General features: G+C 33.5%; 1 protein-coding gene across 3 annotated transcripts in view; it reads right to left on the bottom strand.

Annotated features, from left to right (window-relative positions):
• Positions 1–1,120: 1,120 nt before the first annotated feature.
• Positions 1,121–19,298, bottom strand: part of LOC123712436 (homeobox protein unc-4-like) — a 33,505-nt gene continuing 15,327 nt past the window's right edge. The window contains exons 2-4 of one of the 3 annotated variants that reach the window (XM_045665513.1): positions 14,913–15,085; positions 3,628–3,767; positions 1,121–2,390 (exon numbers count right to left, since the gene is read on the bottom strand). In XM_045665513.1, the coding sequence (XP_045521469.1) occupies positions 1,880–2,390; positions 3,628–3,767; positions 14,913–15,085 (824 nt within the window). In that variant the 3' untranslated portion in view covers positions 1,121–1,879. The remainder of the gene's footprint in view (positions 2,391–3,627; positions 3,768–14,912; positions 15,086–19,298) is intronic. The other 2 variants (XM_045665514.1, XM_045665515.1) reach the window with 2 other exon arrangements.

Raw genomic sequence — 19,298 nt, 5'->3', positions numbered from 1 at the left:
CAGTGTGCTGCGTTATTGCGTCTTCTTAAGTTCTCATGTCATTTGCACACATGTATATCCTTTATCTAAGATATTTTTTGTGATTGAATGTCCTCATTTTAATGATATAACATGTATGTTTGAAAAGCATAATTTAAAAAAAGAGATCATAAAGAAACAGTTCAATAAATGAATTAAACGTTATAAATAAATACATAATTAATGTAAAGCGTTTATATATTGTTGCACTAATAACCCTTATCGCGTTACGATATAAACATTTTACGACTCGATATAATATTTCTTTCGCCAATCGTAATTGCGCTCGCGTCGCCATTTTTAAATTAATATTCCGCGCAATTGTTTTATTACTTTAGGTCAAAGCAATAAAATGCTAATCTTTTTTTATTTTATGTTATTGTTATTAAGTAAAGAATGTGGAAAGTTTTCTATTATTTATAGTTTTATAAACAAGACAATGTTGTTTAAGGATGATGACAGTTTATTACTTATTTGCGTATAGATAAATTTGGAACAAATTAGCGGAATACTGTCTTAATATGACGAAAATTATCGCACGGTATTTGATTTAGTTGAATAAAAACTTTCCCTAAAACAATTGAAAGGTTTCGCTAACAATTCCATTAATACGCACATATCTTTTTGCAAAATAATAAAAAAAAGATTTCTTTAATGCTCTCGTACATAAAAACTATCAGAATTGAGCTGCTGAATGAACTTGACAGAAAAATCTGTTTGACTAAAGTATTTTTTTTAGGTTTTAATTAATTAATTTACAATCTTTAGTTAAATTCTGAGTTTATGTAGATTTTATTCTCGTTGTTACAGGTTTAAATATGTCCCGACAGCGTTAAGTAATTATGTTGTAATGTTCGCAATAAAGCTAATTGCTGGTTGTCACTAATGGCCCGAACTTGCTAAAATGAGTGTAAAGGGAGCGTTAGGTTTCAGAATTTGTATGCATAATATACCTTAAATCGTATTATTTTTTTCTAGAAAACCCACTAGACGTCGCCGCATATGTAACAACTCTGGTAGTTACTGTATAAACTCCAATATCGATGCAAACGTTTTTGTATGCAATTTTGATGTAGTATGATGCTATGATGATGTAGCACAGAATGCGCGGTACTAGGAATTAAATTTGAAGACGATCCCTATTGGAACCTAGTATGATACCTTTTAAAAAGTGGCCTTGAAGGGGTTTGGTTAAAAAAATGTAAATGGAAGTACCCCAGAAAGTTCTTTTAAGTAAGTTTATAAGCGGAATCGGTAATCTTCTTTAGATGAGGGTAGAAGAAAAAGTCCCGAAATCTCTTAAAACCAATGAATCGACAAGTGGAATAGAACATAACCTACCAGCAAATTACCTATTTAATAATAGCTATGTGTAAAAATAAATAGAGAAAAAATTAACAATAAAATTTAAATTATAAAATTAACAATATTTTTTCATTGTCCCAAATAACATTATATTTACAGTAAAATCTATATAATACATTTAATATTCACAAGGATATGTTAACTGGTACTCGCTAGTCTATAAATTAAGCTGATAAAATCTAATGATATTTTATTATTTACAAAATACGAACATAATACAAAGAACTAAGATTCTCCGGGTTTATACCGAATACAGCCTACATATGATTTTATTGCACTAATGGAACGTCAAACAATTGAATTGATTTTCTTCGAATCAGTAGTTTTCGTTTGTTTGAATTTGCTTGTTCCATTTTTAAATTTATTATTATGTACCGGTTATGTAGTAAACATATGTGCGCTTCTAAAAGGATTGGTAACCACATTGATTATGTTCGTATATTGTAACTTGGGAAACAAAGGACAACTCGAGTATGAACCCTTAGCTACATTAAAGTCACGTATTAAGCAGTGATTCTATACTGAACGGATTGTGTTTTCGTACTACTCCATTCTTCGACAGACCCTGCTCTGACGACGTCCCACTAAGGTCTAAGGACACTGCTCGGCCCGAATCAAAATCAAACTTGTCGAAGTTAGCCGCTGCGCCGAAATGTTTGAAGAACGACTGTTGAGGGTCAGGTATTGGGCTGAAGTTCCTTCCAGAATGGGCATCTGATGTTGAGCTGTCAGAATTGTTGATTCCATCCCCGCCTGATGGCGCGCGCAGTCTCCCAGCTAGCGAAAAGTCTTCGGGACCTGAGTCATGACAAGAATCACCCCCTACCACGTCGATCATACACTCTTCTCCATCGATTTCACCATCGGAGTCGGAATAGAGGCCTGTATTTCTATGCTGGGCCAAGTACTCCGCTTTTAGGGCTTCCAGGTCCACTGCTATACCTTTTGCCCGCAGCTTCCTTGCTTGCCTTTCAAGTGCTTTTGCCAGCTTCTTTCTTCTTCTCGCCCTGGTTAAACAAATAGGGCTTAATTAGTATAGAACCTAATTTTATGGTTGTTACGTTTATTATAAAGGATGTGGAGATAAATTGTGTTTGCTTATTAAATATTCATTGCGTTTAATTACATGTTTGAACAATATTTAATCAGCGGTAGGTGTTTCAATTAAAACGGTAACTTTAATTGTTTTTTACAAGATTAGTTAGCAGCTGTTGTGTTTGAAATTATAATTAGATGATTAAGAGACGTCAGTTACTAAGAACTAAAGCGAATACATTTCACTTCAACATTTATACGTATATATATATATATGTGATGGTCTAGTGCAGTGTTTCCCAACGGGCCATCGCCCCAGAGGGGGCAATTTGATTGTTAATTTGGAAAGTCAAAAATGAATTCAACGCTTTAATTATATGTTTTGAAAAATTCTATTCCTAAATTTAAGTTTCTAAGTGAACCATTAAATTTTTAATATTGGTAACCCCCTATGTAACATACATAAAATTATCACTACTCCTATCTATCTATGTTACATGGGGAAGAATTTTAGAAAGGCTAAGGTGGGGCAAACCACAATAAAGGGTTGGTAAACTCTGGTCTAGTGTGTTCAGCGTTACTCTCAGGAGGCCATTAGTTCGATCCTGTGCACCAATGGACCTGGTATATGAGCATTTAACACTCGTTCTTGCGGTGAAAGAAAACATCGTGAATGTCTTAAGTCAAAAGATGAGTCAGATAGATGGCTGATCATCTACTTGACTATGAAATAAAAATGACCAAAACGGTTATAATCCGAAGCCCAGAGCCTGCATTAATATTACTTATAGTAGTAGATATATGTAACTTAAATAAATGATGAACGAGATGAAACAGAAAACTTGAGAGTTAATAAATAAAGTTATTGTTTTAATATAAAAAAATACATTAATATTATTAATTATAACGATTAAATTTTAGGAATTTTTACCTATTTTTTAGTATATGAAATTGTATATAAGACATAAGTTTTACATACAATTTATACATATACAAACTCGAAGTTCTATATATATATAATCTTCATAAACGCACAGTACTGAATGGTATAGCTAGGGTTGTCTGGAAGAGATTGTCTGTTACCTCCTTCATAATTTATGTTACCTGATTGCATTAATGCAGTAATGAAAAGTGTTAATAAATAAATATAGAAGTGTTTTTAGAACGTAGACCGTTTTCTCCTAAGAGTTCGTCCTGTAAGTGACTCACCTCTCTCTGGCCCTCAATTCGTGAGGAGGGATAGGTTCTCCAGAACAAGATTGCGGGTGAGCGTTATGAGCTGGTCGACCTGGGCCTTTCTTCGTGTGCTCTTTTTTCCGCCATTTTGCTCGACGATTTTGAAACCAGACCTAGGAGAAATAAATTTTCTTATAATTCAATAATACAGCAAAAAAAAGTTTCTTATAATTCAATAATACAGCGAGGAAATGCTGCCAAAATATATATTTACCAGTTTAAGTTACAAACTGTTTGTTATTAGTTAAAATTATTATTTAGTTCAAAATAAATAAATATAAATAAGTATTTTGTTCAAATATTTCTATAAGTTAGGATAATTAGATCAATTAATTAATTTAATTATTTAAAGAATATAATAACACTTTTCATATTGCAAGCAACTTTTTAATTCTTAATAAATGAATATAAGTAGTTGTTTTCTAATATTATTAATTACGTTAATTAGGAGTTACCATCAGAATGTTTAATGCAAATACATAATATTTAAGATAAATGATTTTCTGGCCATTAAATTCCATACTAGGGAAATTTATTGAAAGTGATGACACGTGATTAACTTAATAAACTGATCTTTAATTCATACTTTCTCCGCTTGTTGCATTGAAGGTGAAAAAATGACAAATGACTGGAGTTAATTATATGATTCATTTACCGATTAATTTGTTTTTGAATATAGCAAATAAATACTGCTATGACTAATGTTTTTATAAATCTAAACCATTCTCGAATCTGCATAAACACACACACTTGACCAAAATCAGTTTCGCCGTTTAGGAGGATATTATATACCAGTATGCGCTGATTTAGATACAAAGATTTAGTTGTATAAACTAAAAATATGAATTGTTATATAACCAAAACATTAAAAATTACACAGAAAATAAAACTTTTACAACATATTGAAAATTTAAATAAAGTTGTTGATGTTCCATGGTCAGCCGTTTTAATTTTATGAGCTGCCCTTCGCGTTAAACAGAACCTTTACTTTAAAATTATTATAAAACTGGATAAAGTGCTTATATCAACTTATATCAATATTATGCAGATATCAACATTGTAACTGTCACGTGTTGCAATTTGTTGTTTCATAAACGACAAATTGGTTGTCTTGAAACGTCAAATGTATTTAAAGATAACTTATCTCTGAACTGTAAACTTTGGAACGTAAAAAAATATTATTCTTTTAAATTACTCAAGCATTACCTATTAGCAAATCAAGAGCACAGTGTTTTAGTCTTTAAGAATGTGTTGATTATATGTCACAGCTCATAAATTAACGCCAAAATCAAATTAGTTTAAATCCTTGTCGTTTGTTAGATTTTTTATAGAACAGGGGCAAACGGGCAGGAGGCTCAGCTGATGTTAAGTGCCCATGAAAACTCTCAAATCCAGAGGGCTCGCGAGTGCGTTGCCGGCCTGTTATGAATTGGTACGCTCTTTTCTTGATGGACCCTCAGTCGATTTGACAATATTACTAGATCTACATGTTCACGACTGTTTAATATTGCACAGTAATAGCGATTCCTAAGTCATACTTGTCATTAAAACTAAAAAATACTATAGTTCTATATATAATATTCTATGGTTAAAAATGTAGGGTTTAGTGAAATATGTAGTATTTATTAGTAAAAAGTTGCCCGAACCTAAACCTAAAAGGTGTGGCAGTTATGTAATAACAATTAGGTTTATATTACTGTGATTAGAAATTGATTTAGAACCGTTAAGCGGTCAGCGTTGCTGAATAATTATATTGTTAATTAAGGCATAGGCCCGTGACCATACAGGGTTACCTATTAGTACCACTTTTTTTCTATTTTCCATAAAACACGGAGTAAACGGGATTGAGTCCTTTTAGGAATTGCTCTCATTTCTTTCAGGACCCTAAGTCAAATTGGATCGAAAATACTTCTGTTGGTTCCACAGTGGTGGTGCGTGGTCGACACTGCCTTATAAAACGCTCAGTTATGGAACGACGAACGTTGTAGTGATACGGGTGGAATTTCGTATTCAGACTCAACGTCCGATGACGAACGCTCTCCGTGGTGAATGCGGTAGAAGATGCGGAAGATCTCTACCACGTTATACACTTTGCTAATTTTTTAGGAAAATTGGAAATTCATTGCGCATTTTGACTATGTTTTCTTACTTATTTTTGGACGTATTTTCTATACCTAACAAATCTTATATATGTATTTTAGGCGAAAACATATCTGTAATAAACAAGTCTTATTACTTACGCGCTCAAGTCCTAACAATATAACTTTAAGTTTACGTAAAATGTATCGCTTTTAATCGCACGCGAAACGTCGAAACAATTTAAAATTATGTAAATAATTATAAGTTTATAATAATACAAAGCTTCAATCCGTTTAAAAACAAAAGACAATACTAGGACTCTTATATTTTTGCCATTTACCGAATGTAGACTGTAAATTTGATTCGTTATGTAAACAGAAAATGTACATTGGAAACCTAATAATATTCCACGGCATTTATAAAAATACATCAGTATCACAGGCTTAATTAAATCGGACGGCATCTAACCGAAATACATTGATTACGGAATAGAATTGGAATGGGCAGCGGATATTGGTTCGTGGGATGGCTAGCTTAATGAGCCACCCACCCTCCACCTTGGGGTGCAGCCTCTAAAAGCAGGGCCTACTGCTTTTAGAATACATAAAGGCGTATGAAGTGTTAAGCTGATTTTTACGTTATCATTAAACTGGAGATATTTGATATTTCTTGACAACAATCCCGCTGTTAGAGCAGTGTTGTCCTGTGAGTTTGCACCAATTTTTATTTCGAATTATTTTATTTATTAGGAAGACGTGAGGACGGCGTGTGTCAAGCACAGAAAGCTTATTACAAACTCGCCTATCACACGATCACCTGCCTGATCCTTCATGAAAAGAGCATTCTCGATTGAGTGTCCATAGGCGGTAAGACTAAACATAAGGTGAGCCTCTTGCCCGTTTGCCCCTTTGTTATATAAAAATAAAAAGATATTTATCTCGAAACAGATATCTGAGGCCTAACCTAACCTAACCTTTTACTATTTCATATATAATAATATAATATGTAATACACATATTGACTAATTCATTTATATATAGTTTTTTTGTAAATATAGTATTTAATTACAAATTGATTAGAAATGGAAAAAATAATTTATAATTTCTTAATAAAAGTAGCGTCACTATTTGTCTTAAAAAAAAACCGAAAAATAAGATGATTTATTTACTTGAGTAATTATTTATTGTATTAACAGCGTAATAGTCGAGTTAGGCCAAGAGTGAAACGTTACCAAAGTACACTAATTTCTGTTTTCTGGACTTCAAACGTCATACAGAAACAAAGGTGTAGAAGCTGTATTCTCACAGAATAGGTATACAATCTCCCCTCCCCAGAGCATTAAGTTTCGATACACTGGCTCCTATTTACTTTCCCTTCAATGGGAAATCTTCGGGAAATTCGACGAAATAAAAACGTCGTAGGGAAGAAAATCAACGCCCAAGGGGTGCTCAGTTTTACACATAATTTAGTAAATTCACCATGATTAGGGATTTTAGCATATTTTCGTGTTAGTTGTACCGTCCAGTGCTTCAGTGATTCCCGGATTTGATAAATATTTTGCTTTAAGAGGTCTTTATAAGTAAGGGATCTGATTAGGTATTTCAAGCCCTTACGGGCCCACTTGTCTTAATTTTAGCTGTCTATTAACAAACTAATAAAGTCCAAACATTCAGTATAATTTTTCCGGTTAATATTATGAGAGATTTTTTGTAATAAGCTTTTTTGATATAACACCTATTTCTGTAGGTACTAAAATGTTAAATCTATATAAAATATTAAGATCGTGCTGTACGATAAAATTATAACACTTATAACGAATGTCCGCCTCTCAATAGGAATTCTCTTAAATCATTTTTAACGAAGCGTCCACGAAAATTTATTGCATTATTCAGAGTGGCAACCCTACACGCCTGTCTATCTTTTCCTAAGCCTAGGGCGGTAAACTTGCCTCGTTTGATAGGGAAGCTTAGACAGGGACAGCTGTAATAAGAATATGCGCGGGAAAGGGACGGAATACTTCCTTAAATTTTATATTCTATCCGCATTTTGTCGCCTAAGCGTTCCATTTAGTGTTCCATATTTAAACCGTGCGCTTTTTTCTCAGTGAAGCGAAGAATGTAATGTTTTTCTTGGGGTGAGTGTGTGTTGAATACTGATGTGTGCGTGCGACCGCCGACGCCCTGTTAGGGAATGAAATTGGCATATAAATGTAAATTTTATGCTATGAATTTTAAAATGAAGTCGATACTTCCGCCACCGCTTTTGCAAGTTTTACGTGTTCTCGGCTGAAATTAGATTTAAATTTGCTCGTTATTGTAAAAAATTGTTTGACAGCTTGAAATGCCTTATACATGACTATAGAGCAAAGGAAACATTCGAATTTGGTCGAATATCAATTTCGTATGGTTGATTTTTAATACTGGTACACAATACGAATAATCGTTCCTTGAGTATCAACGTTAAAATACCGCAATCGCTTCAAAGCGTCCCTAAATAAAACGAACGAAGGCAAAGAGAAAAATCAAGAGGAAAAAAATCCACTTTACAGACGCAAACAAGTCACTTTAACTTTATTGAGCTGTAATCGAATTGCGACTTCCCTACGAGCCGCCGCACGTTTTAGGTCGGTCTTGCGGAATCTATTGCCGTCCTTATCTAGCACGTCCATTTAAATCTATGCGATTCAATCGTGCCGTCTCGCTCGCGTCCCAGGGGTGCTCGCGAGATTGCAATCTTTTGATTTATACCAACTATTAGGAGTGCTGCGGGATAGTCTGTTTCAGTTGAGATGTTCTGATAACCGTGGATACTATCAGTTAGTACTGATTATAGAAATAGATCTATTTTCCTCTTACATAAATTTTCAGGCCATATCTTGAGAAAAATAATAGTAAATGTTTTATATATATTCTACAAACTATATTATATACTAATAAGTTTGTGCGTAAATCTATACTTTCTATATATTTGAGCCGCCTTTCGTTCAGCTTTAGGAGGTGTGATCTCATACTTCTAATTCGTAGAGTTTCTGACATATTTGAAAAGTAGCAACACAATCAGGCTTTCTTTTTTATTTAATGAATACTTAATTGATAAATAAATATTTATCAATTAGGACATACAAGGCAACCGTACATCCAGAAGGTACTAGAAATGGGTCAAGTCAAAAGTACCTACCCATAATCAAAGAGCATGCATGGTGACTAGGAGAGTCCTATAGGCATATCAGGGTCGTAGCAAGTAGTGTCTTCGCCTTCCAGAAAAAGGCGTAAATATAAAAATTATTTAAATTAATTACGATGCTCTACTGTAGTAAAAAGTTTGATAATACATGTACTTAAGTGTATAAATAAATGAACAACAAAATAATACGGGTTTATACATGGTCTTGACCGTTCCATTATCAAAAGATGACCGTTCAGGTTGGGTGAAGGTTGTACAAAAAGCTGGCCCGAAGTCCCTGGTGACCGCTTAGCCGGGCATGTGCCGGGATAGCGGGAATCAACCCTCTTTCGAGCCGGATGGAGGATTTTTAAAAGATACGTCTTGACCCATGGTTCGAGATTGGTGTATTAGCTATGTACGGAAAATCGCGTCCTTTATCGTTACTAGATACAATTTAATTAATAAATTACAGTATACACTTTAAATTTATAAAGATGTAATTGGCACAGTACTGGAAGGAAGAAGGAACAATAGGTATGAGTGTAAGTGATATTTTGTTTATAATTGTAACCTTTATCCGAGCTTCTAAGCCTTATTTAACAGACACCGTTTCATTTAAAACCATTTCGGCTTGCATCGTTTGACAACATAGAGCGTCCCAGTCAGCCAGCTGAGGTGTTTCTCAGTTATAGGCTTGTTCATTTTTTGTTCTAGAACAATCCTATTTACTACTCCCTTATCCCTTGCGAATCATATTTAAAAATTCTACTCAACTAAAAGCGATAGCAATAAATTATGCATAGGAAGTAGTTAATACCTAAAATCGCCTATTAATAAATATTCACACTACTGGCACAGTGGAGCCAAGCTCGTTATTATTTTCCAAATAAATTAACAGTATAGTCCAGTTTTTCATTTAATAATTTATTGTGAAACCAATTAGATTATTTTAGTATTCAACAAACATATAAAAATATATCAAAATAATAGTTGCTACTAGTCCTTACTACCACAAGGTAAAACATTTTTCGAAGTCTTTTGTGGAGGGCCCGGGGCCTTCGTTGCCTTCCTCTAAGTCGGCCCTGATTCGCATACATTATCGCTAAATATGCTTATTTGCTTAGGTAGAATTTCCTGAGAATAAAACAACCTAAAACTCTTCAGTTTAGAATAGATGAGATGAGGTGAGTAGTGAAGTACCAACTACACGATAATAGATGGCGCTAGTGTGATAATTTTCAATAGACTATATGATTTTAAATATGTAGTTATCTGCAATTTGACCATTGTTGCTGAAAAGCTCTGGAAACGTGTAATGTAAACTAATATTGTTATGTAAATCGAAAACAAAAACGCCATTTTGTTTCTACAAAAATGAACTAAAATAAACGGTATATTATATATACAATTTTATAAAAAAATATCATCATGATGTTAAGTGATACATGAACACTGTCAATGCCTACAGGCCCTCGAGTAGTACGTTGTTTTTTAAGGATTGGTACATTTGAAGAACCTTAAACCGAATTGGTTCGGAAATACTTCAGTGGGCACCTGGTGTAGTGGTGCGCAGGAAAAACTGCCATAAAACGCTCAGTTGTTGTTGTATCCGTTAACAATGTTTTATTTAAATTAAGATCATTTTAACCTAAAACTGACGTTTGACCTGACAATTTTTAACTTATATTATTGTAATTAGTTTTATTTAAATGATAACAAATACAATAACTTTCTCTACAGTTGTGATACTTTTGACATTCAACACCTTTTGTCTACAGTCACCGTGACCACGCACGCTGTAAAGCACGCGAAACGTCGGAAAATTTTAAATTTAAATTTATGTAAATAATTATAGGTTTATAATAATACAAATAGCTTTAATCCGGTAAAAAAGTTTTTTCTTTAAATAAAATAAATAAATCAATGGCGCTACAACCTTTTTTAGGTCTTGGCCTCAGGTTTCTGTATCTGTTTCATGATCATTTGTTAATCAGCCTTCTGTGCCTGACGCACGCCGTCGACTTTTTGGGTCTAAGGAAAGCCGGTTTATTAACGATGTTTTCCTTCACCGTTCGAGCGAATATTATTTTTGATCATAGACCGACAGTCCATTAGTGCACAGCCAGGGTTTGAACCTACGACATCAGGAATGAATGTCGCACTCAGAAGCCATTAAGCCAACACTGCTGTGTGCAACACTGTTAACAAATGCTAGCACTTATTTTTAGATGAAATGCCTGAAATTGAAACCGGTACATGAAATTAATTTAAAAGCGATATTTCATCAATTTTATCATCCAATCAATCTATCAATAAATTATTTGCGCATAATGGAATAACAGTTTATATTCCTGTTTGAATTAAAACCTTTTTGGATGTTCATAGAGATTTATAATTGTCTATGGTATCAGGAAATTAAGATATAAAATTTGCAATCTTAATTTACATTAGATGAAACTTGTTTTGTATATTTTATTAGTTATTTTAATTATTAACTATGTTCCGCCTTCTGCTTAAATTATAATTAAGCAATAAATATATAATAATTAAGAAACATTGAGATATACAGGACTGACTATGATAATCTGTAACTTTCAATAGCCATAGCGATACCAATCGTATGTTGCAATGATGATGTAGTTCTCTTAATATCAACAGCCTACTCTAGTGGCTTCAGGGTGCTTCACCCCTGATGAGTTCCTCTCCGCCCTCTACTTCCGCATTTAAGACTCTTGTACGGTGAAGGAAAACGTGAAAAAAATGGGCATACCTTAGATCCAAAATTCGACAGCATATCAGACATAGAAGGCTGATTGCCGTCCTGCATATAAAAGAAGAAATGACCACCAAATAATTGGAGTTACAGCGTACCCGTGTGGGATCAATATTAGGTAAATGAAAAACAATATTGACTATGTCAAGTATATTTTGTCAAAAAGAATCGATGAACACGTGTATACGTGGTCTAAATCTAGGTATCTAGATTTTGAAGCATTATATTAGAGCTACCATGTCTGTCAATTGTATAGTCTATAATAGTCTAAGAAACTAGAGTTCTGGCTTCTGGAGTGACGTCACCTTAGTGGCTTTGGGAAGTTTGTTTAGAAGTTTACCTTTTAAAATAATTTTCAGTATTTCTCACATTTGTTCCCTCGCAGTTAAAGGAGGTAAAAAGTGGACGTAGTGACATGGAAAAGGAATGGTTAGGTGGTTTGACCATGTAGAACAGATGAATGGGAAATTTTTTACAAGAAGTAACCATTCACTTTCCATTGATGACATTGGGTTGGCCTTGTCGTACTTATCTGGACCAAACCCAGGAGATACTAGATAAGTGACAAGTGAAAAGTGCCCATAAAAGTGTATTAGATGCTTAGTGTGTCCAAATACGGATTCGGTAGTGATCGGACATTTTGCTGGCCGTGCATTACCGAACGTAATAATTGTTTTCTATACGGAAACTCCGGACAACAGACGTTTCTACGGACCATCCGTAAAGCATATGCAGCCTCACCCTGAGGCTTGCATAGCATGGTCTTGATTAGTATATTTTGGAGACTAGTTTAACTTTTTAGAATAGGCAGTTTAATATATATAAAACTGATTTAAGCCGACTTTATTCTCAAGGACTTTTTCTTTTGTCTTTTCCTCCATCTTGGATTTTGTTCCTTTTGGAGTAGTGGGCCGTGGGGTTCCAGTGCACAGGCGCTAGTTAAGGATTTATATTGACTCTGGTAGATAGTACCGGTGAGTTCAGAGCTGGTGCTTTCCTCACTCAGCAAATACAGTAATACAGCTGCTGCCAGCGTTAAAAGTTGAGGCATTTAAAATTTCAAATATTTTTATTATTTAAGCAGACTTAGAAGGATATATTTTTGATTGATATATGAATTTATAAACCGTTGGAAAATTTAAAAAATCCCATAGAAAGTTCTTGTGTTTTGTAGCTGTCAAACATTTAACATTTATCGTTCACTTTCGATACGGTAAACTCTTCAAACCAAAAAACATATTTAAATAAAAGTTTCGAATCGACAATATTTATTTACAATATTCGGATAATTATTTTATATTAAAAAAATCAAGAATAATGCTAGTAATGAAAAAGGATTCACATATATAGTGTATATAAAATTCTTGCGTTCAGAAATTTGGTGTACACAAAGGAAATTATATCAAGCTGCTTATTACCAACGTTATTGCAATTCGCTGAAAAAAAAATAAACAAATAAATGACGCTAAATTTTAGTTCAGATTTCTGTATTTGTTTCATGATCATTTGTCAATATAATAGGCAAGTATATCAGCCTCCTGTGCCTGACACACGCCGTCGACTTTTTGTGTCTAAAGCAAACCGGTTTCCGACCGACGTTTTCCCGTTCGAGCGAATGTTAAATACGCACATAGAAAGAAAATCCATTGATGCACAGCTAGAGTACAAGCTACACCTAAGGGGTGAGAGACGCACGCCGAAGACTAGGCCCTACACTGCTCGAATTCGGTGATACCAGTGAAGTTACACTCATACTATTACTTTAATGAAATCATTAATTTAGTTCAGCTAATATGTCTATTAACCGTTAGATGCGATAATTTACTGGGTCAGCTAGTTATTCATATAAAAGGTAATATTTTCATAATTCGGTAGCATTTCTATAAGTGAATTATATTTATAGATAGTGTCATGACTACACAAAGGGCTAACACACCGTGTCGAATTGTCAAACAAGTTATTTTCTGTTTATGAAACACGACGTGTTTCCTGTCTGTTAACTTGTCAATAAACTTATAACAGCTCAATAAGCTGGAGTCTATATTTAATATTAACTGTTAAGCTTAACGGTTAAGTTAACAATGTGTTTATGTAATACATGGTTTACTTATATAGATTGCTTTTTGTTTCAAGTAGTGGTTCTTTTAAATAATGATTAAAACATAATCTACTAGTCATAATATAAAAATATTTATTGTTATGTACAAGTACAAATAATACTATTAACAAATAAAAATCATGCAACGGAGAGCTATATCCTTAGTAAGACAACACTTTCAGGCAACTATTAATAATAAAATTGTATAGAATTTCAAAACAGAACTTAATCTACAAGAAAAAACTAATAATATAACTTAAGTTTGTTTTTTTTTATAAAAAAAGGCAGCAAACGGGCAGGGGGCTCACCTGATGTTAAGTGATACCGCCGCCCATGGACGCTCTCAATGCTAGAGGGCTCGCGAGTGCGTTGCCGGCCTTTTAATATTTGGTACGCTCTTTTCTTGAAGGATCCTAAGGACCGTGTTTTATAAACGATTGAACAGTTTTATTCAACACTATATTTCATTAAATTAATAATACGTTTACTAGTTTTAAGGATAGGGGGGTTCAGAGTCTAGACTTAAGCGCTGAGTTTGACTCCCGAATGTCAAAAACGCATTGGATAAAATAGGTTAACTAACATTGGAGAAAGTTTCATATATAAATACTATATGTATGCTGTCTTTTGTTCGTATTATCACACCAACGTTTCTCTAGATCTCAGTCATACATTTCTGAACAAAGTAGCGTTCGTAAAAAAACGTTTTCATTCAAGGACTTAGCAAATCCATAAACAAGAAAATCTCATTTCATTTCCCTTTAATATATAGACTGTGACACTTACAACCTGGCTTTCTGAAGCGATTCAGTAGATATTACTACAACCTCACAAACTGTACCTTTATTTTTTTATACAACGGGCTGGAGGCTCATCAGAGGCTAAGTGATACCGCCCATGGCCACTTTCAAGGCCAGAGGGCTCGCGAGTTCATTTAAGAATTGTTACGCTTTTTTCTTGGCGGATCTTAAGTCGAATTGATTCGGAAATACTTCAGTGGGCACCTGGTTCAATATAGTGCTAGTGCGCGGCAAAAACTGCCTTAAGAAACGGCTTCAGTTGTAGAAAGACGGACGCCGTATAACGTAGATATATTAATATACAAGTAATATATCTGTATCTGTATCAAGTAGTGTATCTTACCGCCACTCTACTCTCTTTGAGATCCAGCCTCATAGCCAACGCCTCTCTCATGAAGACATCTGGATAATGGGACGCAAGGAAAGCTCTCTCCAGCTCCTCCAGCTGCCAGGAGTTGAAGTTCGTTCTGGATCTTCTTCTTTTGCCACTGTCACCATCATCGTCGCCGACTCCACCTGGAATTGATATACTAAATATAAATACCTGTTTGTTTATGATAACAATATTTCACACATTGAATAATTACTGTCGTTAAGTGAATTATACAATTAAACTTGTTTGATTTGGAGCTGCTATATTTTTTTTATACGCCTCTCACGATCAATGCGAAAGTTTAATGAATCATTTACACGTTAGAGTGAGTTTAATTACAATAATGATGTTTAGTTACTCGCTTAATCCAACGTAGTATAAAAAACGCTACAATCTTTTAGATCTGGGCCTTAGGTTTTGTATTCAAATATTTTTTTTATTAATTAAAAATAAGCTAAAGTCGAAATTAAAAAGTTTCATGATAGAAGAACAGAGCGTGACGGAAGCCAGAAGAAAACGTTGCAGCAAGCGTTGCCTCAAGTTTTTATTCTTTAGATTTTTTATAGTATAGGCATATATATAAATGGCAGTCATCACAGCCCATGGACACCCATTTTAGTGGGTGCGTCGCCGGTCTTTAAGGGAGGAATATTTCTTTAAACAAATGGAGGTCGTATCTCCCAGGGAAGAGACTCACCAGGAGTCAATTTCATATTTCGTTAGTTCATAAAGACAATAATGAATTTTAGGTTGTAGGTAAGTGAATAATTTTTAATAAAATCAAAAATAAATGAGTGGCGCTACAACCTTTTTAGGTCTGGCCTCAGATTTCTGTATCTGTTCCATGATCATTTGACAATCTAATAGGTGATCAGCCTGTGTCTGTGGCAAGTCGGTTTTGCGGTGTTCGCGCGAATGTTAAATGTGCACATAGAAAGAAAATCCATTGGTGCACAGCCGAGGATCGAACCTACGACCTCAGGGATGAGAGTCGCACGCTGAAGCCACTGGGCCAACACAGCTCTTATTTTTAATTTATCTTGGGTTAAACTTTTAGGCTAACTGTCGTCCATTAAAATATCTTTAATAGTGGAATAAAATGATAATCTAAAGAGTGCAACACAGTTACGACGTTTAGCGTTCGATATGCACACAATTTTTGTTTAATAGTGAGTTATTAATGTAATTATAACATATATGTACATTGCATATGAAAGCGAAATAGTTATTATGATACATAACTAAAATAATTGAACTGAATAGATTAAAAGACATTTTTATTGTTCGATGAGTGAACTGACAGATGGTCCGCGTTATGTCAATTCCTATACGGTAAGAAATAGTCTTTTTGTAAATGTTTTAAACAATTACTGTTTAATTTGGTTTTTTTTCCGTGTCTGTATTGTTTTGTATGTGATATGAATGCTGGTCATTTTATTTTGTTAAAAATAGATAAATAGAATATGTACTGAAGCTGAATGTACCTAACATTAAAAGGCAGTAGTAAAAATGTCATTACGCGATTCAAACTCTTTGCCTGTTAAAATAAACCAGCGGCCGGGGGCTCATAAAAAACAGATAATCTCCGACAAAACGTCAGTACAAGTTTCAGAAAATAGAATATAATTTCTAATTTTCTCCCGGTTTTAATTAAAAATGGTCCCTAGAGTGGGACGGCTATACTCGGACGCCGTGTGTCAGAGAGGGATAGATGTAAATTAGTCTTCCCTCCACCAAATAAATTAGAAGTGATTAAGAGATGCCGTTGTTATGAACACGTCGTTATTCTGCCTTTTAATTTACTAAAGTGTTATGAATCTACGGAACTCATAGAGAATTAAGGCGTCACTCGGTGTAATTGAATGAATGTTTTAATAAATAGGTGATAATTTTTTTTTAAGTTTAACGAATTTTGTATTCGTTTAAAAGAAAAGAAACTTACCGGACACGTTATAATATAAACCAATTTTGTTTTTCGCCATATGAAACATCGGATTTTTTATAAGTGAATATCCTTTTAAAAACGTTAGCGATAATTTACGAAAGATTTTTATATTGAACTGAATGTTTCAAATACGAAGCTTTTGTGTCACTTCCGCATATATAATTATAGTCTCCAAGTTCGGTTCAGATCAATGAATTATAAGAGAAATTAGGCACACGAGTGCGAGAGAGACGCACAGATCTACAGAGTGAAAGAGATGACGGCATTGTATTAAAATAAACGAGCGCCTTGGGTCCACAGACAACAGTTTTGGCGCGCTTTAATTTAGTCTGGCGTATTTTAATGGTGGGTGGAGGGGGGTAATAAGTATCTATTTGAGGGTTGTAACTTAATAAATTCGTACAGTTAATAATTCCACTTTGTACCGTTGTTTTGTATGAATAATGAACTTTGTTTGTTAAGTAAATTATCATCTGTGGTAATTGATATATTTATTTGAATTTGGAACGTCACTGTGGCGTAAAGCGTAATTAATGCGTAAGCATTTTGCAATATATTTTATGTTGCTAGTTTCTGGTATTTACCTACAATATATTTACTGACGTATGAACCTTAATATCTTTGCTGTACAAACAATAATTAGGTCTCATTTTTTTTTAAGTTAAACTTAGGTACCTAAGGTAAACTACCGCACGTCCAAAACCGATTATATTATTGTATTTAGCTTTACATTATCTTTCAAAAAATGCCACTCATACTAATAACAATTTCAAATAATAAATGTTATAAAATAACTATTACGTAATGTCATAATAAAACCTATTTTCAATCTATTGATCTCGCAATGCACGAAAAACTAATCAGACACACTCATAAAGATGTTATCTGCGAATATGATATATGAAGAAATCCCCTATTCAACGTAATAGAATAAACGCTATCACAGATTATATTGAATATGAACATTTAACTGGTCTCATGTTATTGTCTATAAATAAAAATATCGGATACTTTGCGTGAAACATTGTATAGTTAAGCTGTCTTGCGAGTAATTGAAAATAGATTTGCCTTCATTTGAAATTCGAATGTCGTTATTGATTTTGCCTCTTGATATTTTTTATTTTTTAAATATTGCAAGAAGTAAGATTTTGTTGTTTTTTTACATTAAATAGGATCAAAAAATATAGGTGTAATTTAAAATTTCACCATCAGAAAGCTAAGTTATCCCTGATAGACATAGGCTAAAGAATATTCTCAAAAAAGTATGTCAAATTGCGATAGCGTATATAATGATTTCTTAATCTAAACTATTGACAACATAGCAAAGTGATGCACAAACCGTGCGAGCCATTAAAAAAGAAAAAAAAAAGCTTTATACAGCATCGTGCTACGAGCGAATTAATTCTGGTTTCAGTTAATATTTAATTAATTTAATTACTTTAAATTTAAACACTAACTGTTAATTTAAATTACTCTTGTATTTATTAGTTCTGTCATTATTTAAAACAAAAGACAAACGTTTCGTGTACGTATTAAATTTGCTTACGTGTAAGTATTAAATTTGCTTTCTTATTGCTCTTAACCCGACCATGGCCATTAATAATGTTAAGTACATATTTGCACATGTTTCTGGAATTGAATGTGATCAAGTTTTTAAAGTGTTCGAATTATGTTTGCTTTGTGGGTGGATTGTAGGTTAATAATTGTTTAAATTGCAGGTTGCATGTATTGACGGTTTTTTAAAGCGGAAGCATAATACAGTATTATAATGTTGTTCTTGTGACTTGACTCGACTTCAGTAAGGTTAGTTATTCTTGCATGAAATATATATTTAGTGAAATTAAAAATTATTTTTATTAAAGGCTTAAGTGCTAAAGGCTAATGTGCTTTAAATTTGTTTTATAATTCTTGTTACTACTATGTAGTATGTATACTACTACGTATGTATGTTGTGAATATTGTAAATACAGTCAAACAATTTAGAACAACATACGGGTTATATTGACCAAAATCAAAGGTCCCGGCTGAATTATATTGTATTAGATACTTAATAACAACGTCATCGGCTGTTACGACTATCGGTGTGTTGAGAAAACCTATATTTGTTATTTATTTAATAAATATAAAGTATTGTTTAAAGTAATATGGATTTACATATATAGATTTGTAATTGAAATTCCGAGAGTTGGAGGGGCGGTATCTTTACTCCAATTAAGTGTTCGAGTTACGGGATCAGAAGATAGGATCTAGAAAATAATATTAACAAGCGTATAAAGCTTAGTATATCAGCTCACTCTTAGCAGACTTAGTCCTGTTCTGATGCTGTCAGTTTCTATGTAGGGAGTTAAAAGATGCTGCAAACCGAAATTAAATGTAGGTGTCAAGTTTATTTAAGCCGAAGTGTATAGGTT

Source organism: Pieris brassicae, chromosome 7, assembly GCF_905147105.1.
Source record: "Pieris brassicae chromosome 7, ilPieBrab1.1, whole genome shotgun sequence".
Lineage (NCBI taxonomy): Eukaryota > Metazoa > Arthropoda > Insecta > Lepidoptera > Pieridae > Pieris > Pieris brassicae.
The sequence above is the reverse complement of the archived record's forward strand: the minus strand, read 5'-3'. Positions and strand labels throughout refer to the sequence as shown.